This window comes from Hordeum vulgare, chromosome 2H, assembly GCF_904849725.1.
Source record: "Hordeum vulgare subsp. vulgare chromosome 2H, MorexV3_pseudomolecules_assembly, whole genome shotgun sequence".
Classification (NCBI taxonomy): domain Eukaryota; kingdom Viridiplantae; phylum Streptophyta; class Magnoliopsida; order Poales; family Poaceae; genus Hordeum; species Hordeum vulgare.
Window position 1 is genome coordinate 24,243,589 of NC_058519.1, and position 13,566 is coordinate 24,257,154.

The window sequence follows — 13,566 nt, forward strand, 5'->3', positions numbered from 1 at the left end:
AAAGTTGGTGGCAAAATTTTGTGCCAAGAAGTTCCCTTCATCTATTGATGGGAAAAGCCAACTGCCCGGCTTATTGTCTCAACGGATCCTGGCAATCACATGAAACTGTATACACCAACTAATTCCTCTAATTATGTTATCATATATTTATTTGAAAATTTGATCCTCGACTTGATGAGCCAAATTCGGACATGTTTTGATCGTTTCGAAACATAGTGTGTGTAGTAGTAATGCGGGTGTAAATGAGTAAAAATGTAAAACAGGAATAAGTAACTTGGGTGACTTGCTTTTCTAGTGAATGTTCTACTAGATGGTAGGCGCGGTTACCTATTGTACATGTATTCAATAGTGTGTGGTTAGTATAATTGAAATTGAATCAGAGATACATTCTTGTCAGTCAACAAACAAATTAACAAAAAATCTAATTCGTGGGTTTGGTGAGCGACCCATATAGGTACTTGTGGTGACTTTTGGTATGTGTATTATGTGTTCCTGTTATACTGGCTGCCTCCTTCCTCACTTTTGGTGAGTACCTGTCTTCTCAATGGAAATTTGAACCTTGGTCATACCTTTGCAAGATATATAGGGCTGCACAACTTAGTGTACGTACGCACACAGTTGCCTCCGTGGGATTATAATATTCCCAATTGTCATGCTATATATACTCAAGTTGTGAGCGAGCCCAAACCATTGTTCTCCCACCTTGAAACGTGGAGACAGACTCAAGCTAGATAGTGCACTGGGAGAGATGGGCAAGATGAGGGTGGCCGTGGTTGGTGCTGGGGTAAGCGGGCTGGCGGCAGCACACGAGCTGGCGAGGAGCGGCGGCGCTAGCGTGACCTTGTATGAGCAAGAGGAGCATCTCGGCGGGAGCGCATGCAGGACGGTGGCTGTGGACGGCGTCCACCTCGACCTAGGCTTCTTGCTCTTCAACCGGGTAGGCATACCCATCGTACATATATATACTTCATCCGGCTCAAAATAAGTGACTTAATTTTAAATTAGTTTTTTTATTAAAATTAGTATAAAATCGAGTCATCTATTTTGATGCGGAGAGAATAGTATATACCCTTAACTAATGCTACTACTATAATTCGTCATTACTCCCTTCGTTCCTAAATATAAAACCTTTTAGAGATTGTACTATAAACTACATACGGATGTACATAGACATATTTTAGAGTATAGATTCATTCATTTTGCTTCGTATGTAGTCTCCTAGTAATATTCCTAAAAGGTCTTATATTTTGGAACGGATGGAGTATTTACCATGCATGGCTGCTATGGCAGGTGACGTGCCCAAACATGGTGGACTGGCTGGAAGGGCTGGGCGTGGAGATGGAGAGATCGGACATATCCATGTCGGCGAGCACGCAGCTGGCCAGCGGTGGCAGGTGCGAATGGGGCGGCGGCGGCGTCTCGGGGTTGCTCGCGCAGAGGAGCAACGCGCTCAGCCCCAGCTTCTGGCGCATGGTCCGTGAGGTTTTCAGGCTGAAGACCGACGCCCTGAGGTACCTGGAAGACCATGAGGGCAACCTCGATCTCGAGAGGAGCGAGACCCTGAGGCAGTTTGTCAAGTCGCATGGCTACTCCCAGTTCTTCCAGGAGGCTTACCTGGTATGAGCATGAGCATGTTCTAAGAATATACTCCCTCCGTTCCTAAATATAAGCCTTTTAAGCGATTTTATTAAATGTCTACATACGGAGCAAAATGATTGAATGTACACTCTAAAATATGTCTATATATATCCGTATGTAGTTCACTAATATTTAGGAACGGAGGGAGTATGTTCTATGTTCTAACAAATATAAGATCTCCAGGAGTAGTATATTCCACTTGTTTAAAAGTCCAGATCTACAATGTACGTACGATTTTCTGCCCTGTTGCAGATTCCAGTGTGTGCATGTCTATGGTCCTGCCCGTCTCAAGATATATTGGGCTTCCCTGCTTTCTTCGTGCTATCATGTTTAAGGGATCATCATCTTCTCGAGGTGCTAACTCCATCCATTGTATGCATCAATGGCTTAACTTCTACAGAATTCCTCCTCCTCCTGCTGCTGATCATGTTCTTATTCTTTTTTCTTGACGGCCGTTCTTGCATCCAGCTGTTCGGTCGCCCCCAATGGCTTACTGTAAAGGATGGTTCACAGTCCTTCGTAAACAAGGTATGTACTCAACGCAATTGAAGCTCCTAGCTAGATATTGGCTGCATCGGCAAGTATTTTGGTATATATGCATGAAATAACCTTATCTTTTTGGAAATCTGCATTTTACAATCTTGTGAACATGACCAATATTTTAGGCAATATGACGCCTTACACCGGGAAAGACCTCTACTATTTGCATTTGCAAAAATTAATGTGGGAGGACTAATACGAACATTAAAGAATGTGAATGCGAATAAATTGTATCCAAATATCCATACAAAGTGTTACTGATTGAATTCAACAGAATGCAAATATCACATATTAATCAAATGGAAAAACTAGATTTAATTATGTCTGCCACCCCGAGACAAGTAAAATTTGTATAATTTGTGCCTATGGGGAAGTTGGTCCAAACAGCTCCAGCAACACCCTTATATGGGGTGTGTTAGTGGGTGGTGTTCCCTCGTATGTGTGACGGTTTCTATGAACAAACGATCATTATATGATCCTATTAAGTACTATGTTGGGTTAAAAAATGCACATATATAAGGTAATTTGGTTACTATATTTATTTGGATTTGTAGAGATATATATTCTATCTGAATACTATATGTTATATGCCAAATAATACCAATTTCAACATCTACTAATATGTAGATGTCTGGTAATATTATCAAAATATATAAATGCAAGATGTGGCATGAATGATCCAAAGTTTATATTTGGATCATGCAATTTATATGAGATAACTGAATTGAGGTGCCAATTACCATTCCATTCTATTTATGTTCTTTGGTTGCCACGCATGGAATTGCTTGCTTGAAAATTCAACTTGCCGGTGTCAGGTCATGTTTGGACATATATAATCAACTCGTTTGTTGACATAATTTTTACATAACAACTATCTAATATATATTTTCAAGGTATAATATTAATTGCATATTGTGCATTGCAAAAAGTGTTAAAATAAATAATGCAATATTCACGTTTACATAATTATTCTATAATTATTTTAACCATGTAATTAATATGCACGTTTAGTTTATACAATATTAGATGTGTATTCATTATGTCACTATGCAAATATATATTTGGTATTGGTGGAAATTTTACAAAAACTTCTATATTATTTCAACTGTATAGTAGTATTTTTTTTTCATTGAATTTTCAAATTTTATATATTACTGTACTAGTACAGTAAACTATGCACGACGTATGACCGTGTCAGAGTGTTAATTGTGTGGCTGTGTCATAGTGTTAATTGTGCACTAGTAAGTTAGTTCCGCTATAAGTGTATTGGATTCTTCAAAAAACACTTATTAAAAGGAAACAAGTGCCACTTGCGCCGTCCAATAAAATTTGCTCCCGGTGCTAAATCGTGGTTGCTCTAAATAATATCCATACTATGAAAATTTGCTGCAATATGGGCATTGCATTCATGTCAATGGATACGTTCAGGTCACGGGCGAACTGGAAAGCATGGGTTGCAGGATTAAAACCAGCTGTCAAGTCAAATCTGTTTCTTGTTTCGACGGAGGTAATTGCAGGGCATGTACTCGTTTTCCTTTACTTCCTATTCCTGCACTTCAAAATGATGTCCACATCATCGTGTTATTATTTATCGCTAGTTGCAGATTGCAGAGTACTGCAGGCTGACGACTCGGAGGAGGCGTACGACAGAATCGTACTTTGTGTTGCTGCACCTGGTGCTCTAAAACTATTAGGGGCTGAAGCCACCCAACAAGAGCTGAGAATTCTAGGTGCTTTCCATTATGTGTGCAGGTAATGCATACATATTGCTGCCCTTTGCGATCTTTCTATATACTATATTAATTGAACATGTCTCATCATGTGTAGTGATATATACCTCCACCGTGATGAAAGTTTTATGCCATTGAATTTGTCGGCATGGAGCGCCTTGAACTACTTGAAAACATCGAGCGGGGGTACCTCCGCTACATACTGGCTAAACCTGCTCCAGGTAACTTACCAGCAGTTTCTAATGCATTTTTACACTTCAAGTTTGGTATGCAAGGAGCCATTACACTGTTTTTGGCCTAATATTCCTTGGAAATTCTAGATCATAGAATCTGCCGGCACACCTTACCTAGTCACGTTGAATCCTTCTAATGTCCCGGACCATGTCTTGCTCAAATGGAATGCTAGCCACCTTGTTCCCTCCATTGCTGCTGCAAAGGCTTCTCTTGAGCTTCACTGTGTCCAAGGGAATAGAGGAATATGGTTCTGCGGGGCATACCAAGGTGACTTAATTTTATATTTATGGAGAAATTTCCTCATTAATTAGGATTAATTCTATAACACCTCCTCTTTCTTGGATGACATAGGTTATGGCTTGCATGAAGATGGAGTTAAGGTATGATCTGGTTGCACATCCGTTTCACTCTTGTGAAATATATTTGTTTTCATTTGATGCTTAAATGTTGTGGTTTTTTTATAAAAGAAGGATTGTCCTACTGACCTCTGCATCATCCCAATTTGTGCAGGCTGGGAAAGCAACAGCTCAAGGTTTGCTTGGGAAGCAAAGCATCCTTTTGTCGAACCCAAAACAGATGGTTCCATCATGGACCGAGGCCGGGGCACGCATTTTGGTAGCAAGATTTCTCAACCAATTCATAACCCTCGGTAACTTGATGTGCGTTTCTCTATGAATAGATCAATATACTGGGCTTTGCATGAATACCTACAATCGATCCTCAGTACATTAGTTTTTTACCCGTAGCTTGCTGGAAGAAGGAGGCACCGTGTTCAACTTTGGCAAAGCAGGCCCGAAATGTCATGTGAAATGTGTCCTTCAAATACATGACCCTCTCTTTTATTGGAAGGTTCGATTAACTACCCTTTACTTTTCTTGATGCACATCTACTCCAAGGCACTTGCTTGACCTCATTTCATGCGAAATGCAATTTTCAGGTTGCAACCGAAGCAGACCTGGGATTTGCAGATGCCTACATTAACGGTTATTTCTCTTTTGTTGATAAGAGGGATGGGCTTTTGAATCTTTTCTTGGTAAATGAAAATTGCATTCTACGTAGTTATTAATTGAGTGATATGTATACTGGCTTTTATTAATCCAGTTCTCTACAGATTTTCATTTCTAACAGAGATGCGCACAAGAGATGTGTGAGTGTTAGTAGTAAAAGGTTCATGTTCTCTTGACTTATCCTTTTCAAGTCAATATGAAGTAGACTATATTAATGCAAAAGGAATGTTAACTACTATGAACCAATGTATCATCTACTACTATGTCATATGTAATCCTTTGTTTTATTGGTAGGGGTTGGTGGACACCTTTGCTTGTAACAGCAGGGGTTGCATCTGCTAAATATTTTCTTCGCCACGTCTCAAGGAAGAATACTGTGGCACAAACTCGCCAAAACATCTCTCAACACTATGATCTGGTCATCACCAATGCCTTCCCTTCTTTCATCATTATTTCTTCTATTTTGTAAAATTTGTGTATAACTTTGACAATTTCTGTTTTAGGATGTTTGTTCATTAAAAGAAACAAGAGTATGGTTGAAATTATGCCTTTTGATAAAGAATATAAAATGGTCATTTACAATTAATTTTAAAATTTATTAATATTTCCTTTTTATACGCTTGGCAAATCTCATTACTCAAAGTGTAGAGTAATAATGATTTCTTCTCATTACTATGAGTGGAGGGGCTATTCTAGAACATTAGAAGGAGCTAACCATTTCACTATTGTGCGTGCAGAGTAATGATTTCTTCTCTCTATTTCTGGATCCAACGATGACCTACTCTTGTGCCATTTTCAAGGTTTATCTTACGATTATATCTTGTACTACATCGAACCTATGTTTCTTCATGCATGGCCATCATTGATATTTTTCCTTTGGTAGGTGAACAACGAAAGCTTTGAAGAGGCCCAACTACATAAAGTTGGCCTTCTAATCGACAAGGTAATACTTCTTACATAAGTGAGTTCCATTTTCATCGAAGATGGATATGTGCATGCATGATCTCATGAAAATCTTATAACTCAAGGCAAACGTGGAGAGGAACCATCACGTTCTTGAAATTGGCAGCGGTTGGGGCACATTAGCTATAGAGGTGGTGAAGCAAACCGGATGCAAATACACAGGGATTACCTTATCTGTGGAGCAACTTAAATATGCCAAAAGGAAAGTGAAAGAAGCCGGTTTAGAGGTACATCTAATATAGAAAGATGTAACTTTGACGAGTGATTTCTACTGTCATATTTCTAAATCTTAATAGAATATTAAGGGGAAAATCTAAATAGTATCTCGTGAATATTTATATACAAAGAAATAAATCTAAATAACATTTGATTAAACTTAAAGTAGCTTGGCTACGTGGTTTCTAGTATATATTCCTTACCTTTTCTGTCTTATTGGAGAAAGAATACAAAGTGTACATATTGTGTTTGTCAGGACCACATAACTTTCTTCTTGTGTGACTACCGGCAAGTACCAACTGATGTCAAATATGACAGGATTATATCTTGGTAAGAATGCTTCTAATATGAATTATCTGATTGTAATAAATAACCGAAAGAGTGGTTTTGTACATAAATGTTTGTGTTAACTATCCAGTTGTGCCACACAGTGAGATGATTGAAGCAGTTGGTCATGAATACATGGACGAGTTCTTTGGCTGTTGTGAGTTCCTTTTGGCCCAAGATGGAATACTTGTCCTCCAGGTCTCCACTAATCATCTCAATTGATCGTACTCTAAATTATCAACTACATAGTTTTTGTTTGTAAATATATCTGTCTAACATAAATTTATGCAGTTCACCTCGATTCCAGAAGAACGGTATGATCAATACAGGAGAAGTTCAGATTTTATAAAGGAATACATCTTCCCAGGGTGTTGCATTCCTTCCTTGGCCCGGGTCACATCTGCGATGGCCGCGACATCGAGGCTCAGGTGCACGATTATATAGTTCGTTCTGAACTCATGGTCTCCCTTATTCGACGGACTGTTAGTCTATGACACTGATTACTCTACGTATGGATCGAGTGTAGCATTGAATGGGTTGAGAACATAGGGGACCATTATTATCCAACGCTAATGCACTGGAAGGGCAATTTCATGGAAAACAAAGAGTAAGTACATTTGAAAAGTATCACCAATGATAGAAGTAGATTCCGAAAGCAAATATAACAATTCACTATTATACATCAATGTATTTGCCAAATTTGCAGTAAAATTTTGGCTCTGGGGTTTGATGATAAGTTCATCCGTATATGGGAGTACTATTTCGTCTATTGCATGGCTGGTTTTAAGACTAGGACACTTGGGAACTACCTGGTATGTATGTGCATCCTACTTGACTTCATAAAAATGCATGAGCTTATTCAAAGTTATTACTAAGTATTTCTTATTTATGTACTTTCATGCATACAGATTGTGTTTTCTCGACCCGGCAACGACAAGCTAGAACGCACACATGCAATGAAGGAAGCCTAGTTGGTTGAGCTGTCACATACACAATACTTATCCACAACAATTCTTATGAGCATATGCTAAGTCGTGTCATGGAGCGAATTTGAAATTGTCAGTCGTTTACTCTATATGGTGTAAGTTTGTTGTGGTGTGACTTGTGTGTGTACCCACTCTAAAGGGATAGTTTTTGTACCTTCTCAGAATAACACTAGGAGCTTGCATTTGTCATACGATCTTCAAAGTTATGTGACTCAATTATATTTACTCAACCGTTTGTTGTTGTTATCGATCGCCACATGTATCGAGTGACTCACTTGAAGGTGGACTTGACCACTAGGGGGTCATTATCTTGTATATCTCTTATGTTTATAATAAAGTGGTTCTTCTTGTGATAAACTTGATTATTCATCCATCCATATTACTGTTGAGACAAGTTGCTCTTAGTCATTAATAGCCTTACATTGTTTCTCCTTCGGTACCCACATAATACTTTTAGTTTGCCCTGGGGTGTTGATGGTTTATAGAAAGCCGTCTAAAGCACTAAGATTGTGAATCATGTGAACTTGTCAATTTTTTCCCTCACGCACCGGCAAGTCATACAAGATATCATGACATCTTCGACACATTAAAATTGACAACTAGGTATGTTAACTAGGCAAACAAACACCAGCAGGCTTTATGAAACAACATGGTAACTTGCTACAATTAAAATGGCAACCAGCTATGCGAGCACAACAGAAAAATAATTAGACAACTAGTTTTTCTTTACAATTACGAGCAAGAGCTATGAATTAACATTCCAGCTTATCATAATTAAACAAGAAACTAGCTAGATAAATGCCAACAAATCTACCCTGGCAACTCTTTATAGTTGTCGAGATCTAATATGCAAACTAAATTGCCCATGAAAATTTCCTTACCTTACTTTTCTCAGAATTGAAGTAAATGGTACAAAAGCATATGCCTGAGAATTATCAAATGCTTTCGGAAATCCCCTAACTAGTGTATTACCAGGATACTATAGCCATATCCATAGTTATAGTGGCAACCTGCTTTTTAGTACACATAGTAAAACTATACTGTAGCAATATCTAATGCTGCTTTTCTGCTATCAGGCACGTTTTTCTTTTGTCCTCTTGATTTTCCCAAATACAAACAATTCTTGAAAAAAATGGGGCCATTTCTTTTTTAAGTTAACTCATGACAAGAAAATTGCGGGGAAAGTTAACTCACCCTAGTCAAGTAGGAACGGTTGTACTTTCAAAGCAGTCATAAATGAAAACATGTAGGCTCTTGCTGATACGATTATATACATCAGACCAATAATTTTGAAGATACGCCCAATATATTATGATGGAGGGAGTATTAAAGTTGCGGCAATTAATTTGATTGGGAAGGAGTAGCACCTATTGAGCTCGAGAGGAGAGGACCTCTCGATCGCCGGATCCGCCACCTACCGGAGGAGAGGACCTCGAGACTGTCGGCACCATCCGCGGGACGAACCACTCGCTAACTCCCGCATAAACCAGCCATGGGGCGCCCGCGCCTAGGAGAAAGCCCCGCCGCCGTCGCTGCCATACGACTTTCGACCAACGACGGCGAGGGGTAGGACGGCGGGGAAGCAATTGTCGGCGGCTGCTAGTGCCTCCGCACATATCGCTCATGCAGAGCGACGCGGATAAGATCGTTTTTGAAACTAACCCTTCGTCTCATAATATAAAAACATTTTTTTTATATTATGAGACGAAGGGAGTAAACTACTTGTTTTCTAACAACAAGGAGGGAGCATGACAACACGGAGGAAGTACTTATTTTTTATACTAATCCTAGTATCAAAAACACTTTTATATTATGGAATAGAGAGAGTAGATCACGGGGAGTATATGCTGCCACGCATCAGGGACCAACTGTTTGTTTAGCCACAGTACGATAAGATAGATCTTTTAAACATTAGATCGCAGCTCCAAGGGCGTGGTACGCGAAACTTGACGAGTCATTGACCTCACTTGGGTTCATCCGCAGCCCCTTGAAACATGTTGTGTACAGGCGAGGTGATTCCACCTCATATCTCCTGGTTGGGGTCTATGTTAATGATCTCATTATCACCGGGACGGAGGTGTCCCCCATCGTCAATTTCAAGGAACAATTGCAGCGGCTGTTCAAGATGAGTGACCTTAGATTGTCGAGCTACTACCTGGGGATTAAAGTGTCACAGGAAAGGGGGATGATCACGCTGCACCAGAGCAGCTACGCCGCCAAGGTCCTGGAGGCAACCGGTATGAGCAATTGTTACAGTTCTACGACTCCCATGGAGTGTCGCCTGAAGCTGAACAAGGAATATGGAGGCGAGCCTGTTGATCCCACCATGTACCGCAGCGTGATTGACAGCCTGCGGTACCTTGTCAACACTAGCCCAGACATTGCTCACGCCGTAGGTATTGCGAGCAGATTCATGGAGAAGCCTAGCTGGCACCATTGGGCGGCTGTAAAGCAGATTCTAAGGTACATCAAAGGAACTTTGGATTATGGGTGTTGCTACAAACCTGGTCATGGGGAAGTAGCTTTGCTAGGGTACAGCGACAGTGATCATGCATGTGACACCGGAGATCGTAAGAGCACCTCCGGTCAAGTCTTCTTCATCGGTGAAAATCCAGTCACTTGGTGCTCCCAGAAGCAAAAGATCGTGGCCCTGTCCTCCTGTGAAGCTGAATACGTTGCAGCAGCAGCAACAACATGCCAAGGGCTGTGGTTGTCTTGGCTGGTTGGTGATTTGTTGGGCAAGCCAACAGAGAAGTTCATGCTCCTGTTGGACAACCAGGCCACTATTGCTTTCAGCAAGAACCCCGTGTACCATGACCGGAGCGAGCATATTGACATCAGGTTTCACTTCATCGGAGATTGCGTGGACACTGGGCAGGTGGAGATCAGCCATGTGCGCTCTCAAGAACAGCTCGCCGATGCACTAACAAAGTCGTTGGGGACGGTGAACTTCATTGAGATGAGGAAGAAGCTTCGGATGATCAAGATAGATGCTGGGTGCTGAGCTTAAGGGGGTGAAATGTCGGACCAGACTAAGCTCATCACTAGGTTAGACTGCATTACTTTCTGTTGTAATAAGGCGTGCACATTGGTACTGTCAGCTGCACGCACGTAGACAGGTTCAGGGAGTGCTGAATGCACGTCCTCGTTTTTCCCTTTTGCTTTGATCTGTTCTCCCAGTGGTTTAGCGCATGACTCGCAGCTGTGGGATGGCGCAGCGACGTGCCGGACCGTGAACGAACCAGCCGGGAGTTAATTAGCAGGTTTGTTAGGGCCTTTGTAATCGACAGATATACAGGGTCAGGAATAACAGAAAAAGTCACAGCGTCTAGCGACGGCAAAAACCTCTCTCTCTCGCATGATCTGTGTTCTAGCTCTAGTGATCTCGCTGGTTTGGCACCTACAAGCCACTGACTGACGATCGGCCTGTCCCAGTCGTAGTAGCAACCGAAGTGGACGCGGAAGGTGCGCGGCGCGGTGTTGCGGTCGCCAGCACAGCGGCGGCAGCAGAGGAGCGCCGCATTGATGTCCTCGAGGAACTCCCCGTTCTTGCTCCGGCAATCCACAGCCTCCATAGGGAAGGTGTAGTCGTTGCCGCGGCAGTGGACGACGTACTCCCCAAAGGAGATGGTGTCTAAGTAGGCGAACTTGTGGCGCCAGCTCCTGGCGAGCGCGGCGGCGCGGGCGGCCTCCTTGGTCGGGAGGAAGGAGAGGATGTGGCCCAGGACGCCGTCCGGAAGGTCGCTCATCCGGCCTCTGCTGCGCCCGCCACGCGCCGGAGAAACCATCATGCGTGCCATTTCGAGGTAGGTAGGGTTACAATAATCCTAGTTCGATTTGGGCTCCATGGGTCTATTCATGAACCGACAAAATAGATTTATCTTCCATCCGATGGTGAACATGCCATTTCAAATTTTTTTTACCATAACAGCCTCTCTATATTATATTCTAGGAGGACCTTCTAAGAGCATCTTCCTTCTCGGCTGTGTAATCGGACGACGTAAACGCATCCTAGGACATCCCGTGCCTGCTGGCACGTGAAGATTCCACTGGACGTGGCGGTCCTCCTCGATGACTAGACGCGGAGGAGACGCGACATCCCATGCCTATTGGTACGTGAAGAAGTCGGTGAAGTTCATCTGTGTTTGAGGCTGCCTGAGACGTCACCCCGTCGTGTCGTACGCGCGGACGGCCTCGTGGGCAGTCTTGAACGTGCCGAGTCCGGGACGTGTGTATCGCCGGAGCGGATCTCCGCGTAATACATGCAGGAGGGACGTAGGCGGATGCCGTGATAGCCCGAGCTGCTCTGGCGGCACAGCGGCATAGCGAGGTGCGGCAGTGACGGGGCGCTCGAAGAGGCGAGGGATAAGGTATGACGGTGGTAGAGCGTGGGAAGAGGCGGGGGGAAAGCGCGGGTGCGAATAAGGCTGGTTGGTGAGTGTGGGCGCCGCACGAGAATTATAATGCGTTGGCCGAGCGTGAAAATTAACGCGCGGGCTGCCACATTTCCCCTTGCACGAAAAAAAACACCCATCTGCAGGAGCGCGCATGGCACGGCGCGTTATTTTTAACTGAAGATGGTCGAACGATGTCCCTCTCTATTGACCTTTTTTCCCCTGCCTTTTATGCGAACTATGCCAAAACTCCCATGTGTTTGGCCATCACTTAGCATATTGCCCCTATTTTTCCATGGGGCTCTTTTCTATATGTATCCGCCTCTACGAAAATATGCAGGGACACACAGGTAGTGCAGCAAACAAATGTCAACCTTTGTTCGGCCGTTAGATTGCTTTGCGATCCGTGAAGTAACTATCAAAAGGGACGATGCATTGCAACGGGGCACAAAAATAAATAAATATTTTGATGATCAGTGGTTGCTTGAAGAGAAAATTAAGCAGTAGGAGATTGATCAATGGTTGCTTGAAGAGAAACTTCAGACATGACATGTTATGCAACGGAGTGTCCCGATGAGGTTGTCCTGCTCCGCTCAGTGGCGTCCCGTGCAGCAATTGTAATACACTTTCATAATAAATTAAAGGGTTAAATGTAAGAATAATGAGAATCTACCGATGAATGGATGATTAGAAAGGTCGTGCTATCCCGTCTCGTAAGAGATCAAACTCCAAATTTTACACCTTGTTGTCTCATTAATGTCATTTTTTTCAATAGGATGTGAAGTTTTGTCAATGGTTGGGTGTTCATGATGACATCGTCAATTTTCAATCTCCGCAACTACGACCAGGTCTTCAATAGACTTTGTGTGAATGGGTGTTGGAAATATGCCCTAGAGGCAATAATAAATTAGTTATTATTATATTTCTTTGTTCATGATAATCATTTATTATCCATGCTATAATTGTATTGATTGGAAACACAATACTTGTATGGATACATAGACAAAACACTGTCCCTAGTAAGCCTCTAGTTGACTAGCTCGTTGATCAAAGATGGTCAAGGTTTCCTGACCATAGGCAAGTGTTTTCATTTGATAACGGGATCACATCATTAGGAGAATCATGTGATGGACTAGACCCAAACTAATGAACGTAGCATGTTGGTCGTGTTATTTTATTGCTACTGATTTTCTGCATGTCAAGTATTTATTCCTATAACCATGAGATCATATAACTCACTGGCACCGGATGAATACCTTGTGTGTATCAAACGTCGCAGCGTAACTGGGTGACTATAAAGATGCTCTACAGGTATCTCCGAAGGTGTCTCTTGAGTTAGTATGGATCAAGACTGGGATTTGTCACTCCATGTGACGGAGAGGTATCTCGGGACCCACTCGGTAATACAACATCACACACAAGCATTGCAAGCAATGTGACTTAGTGTAAGTCACGGGATCTTGTATTACGAAACGAGTAAAGAGACTTGCCGGTAAACGAGATTGAAATAGGTATACGGATACCGACGATC

General features: G+C 42.2%; 1 protein-coding gene across 2 annotated transcripts; it reads left to right on the forward strand.

Moving 5' to 3' along the window:
* The first annotated feature begins 723 nt into the window (after positions 1–723).
* Positions 724–7,889, forward strand: LOC123429331. Of its 2 annotated transcripts, none has more exons than XM_045113383.1 (23): positions 724–937; positions 1,291–1,617; positions 1,891–1,992; positions 2,107–2,166; positions 3,607–3,691; positions 3,783–3,930; positions 4,006–4,129; positions 4,229–4,409; positions 4,494–4,522; positions 4,653–4,801; positions 4,889–4,991; positions 5,080–5,175; positions 5,254–5,309; positions 5,444–5,567; positions 5,887–5,949; positions 6,033–6,092; positions 6,178–6,339; positions 6,585–6,658; positions 6,760–6,853; positions 6,947–7,083; positions 7,182–7,262; positions 7,362–7,467; positions 7,564–7,889. In XM_045113383.1, the coding sequence occupies exons 1-23, from the start codon at positions 749–751 to the stop codon at positions 7,624–7,626; spliced, it is 2,613 nt and encodes an 870-aa protein (XP_044969318.1). In that variant the 5' UTR covers positions 724–748; the 3' UTR covers positions 7,627–7,889. The 2 variants fall into 2 exon arrangements, with proteins under 2 accessions (XP_044969318.1, XP_044969319.1); XM_045113384.1 differs by having other exon boundaries at positions 3,607–3,685.
* Positions 7,890–13,566: the final 5,677 nt, after the last annotated feature.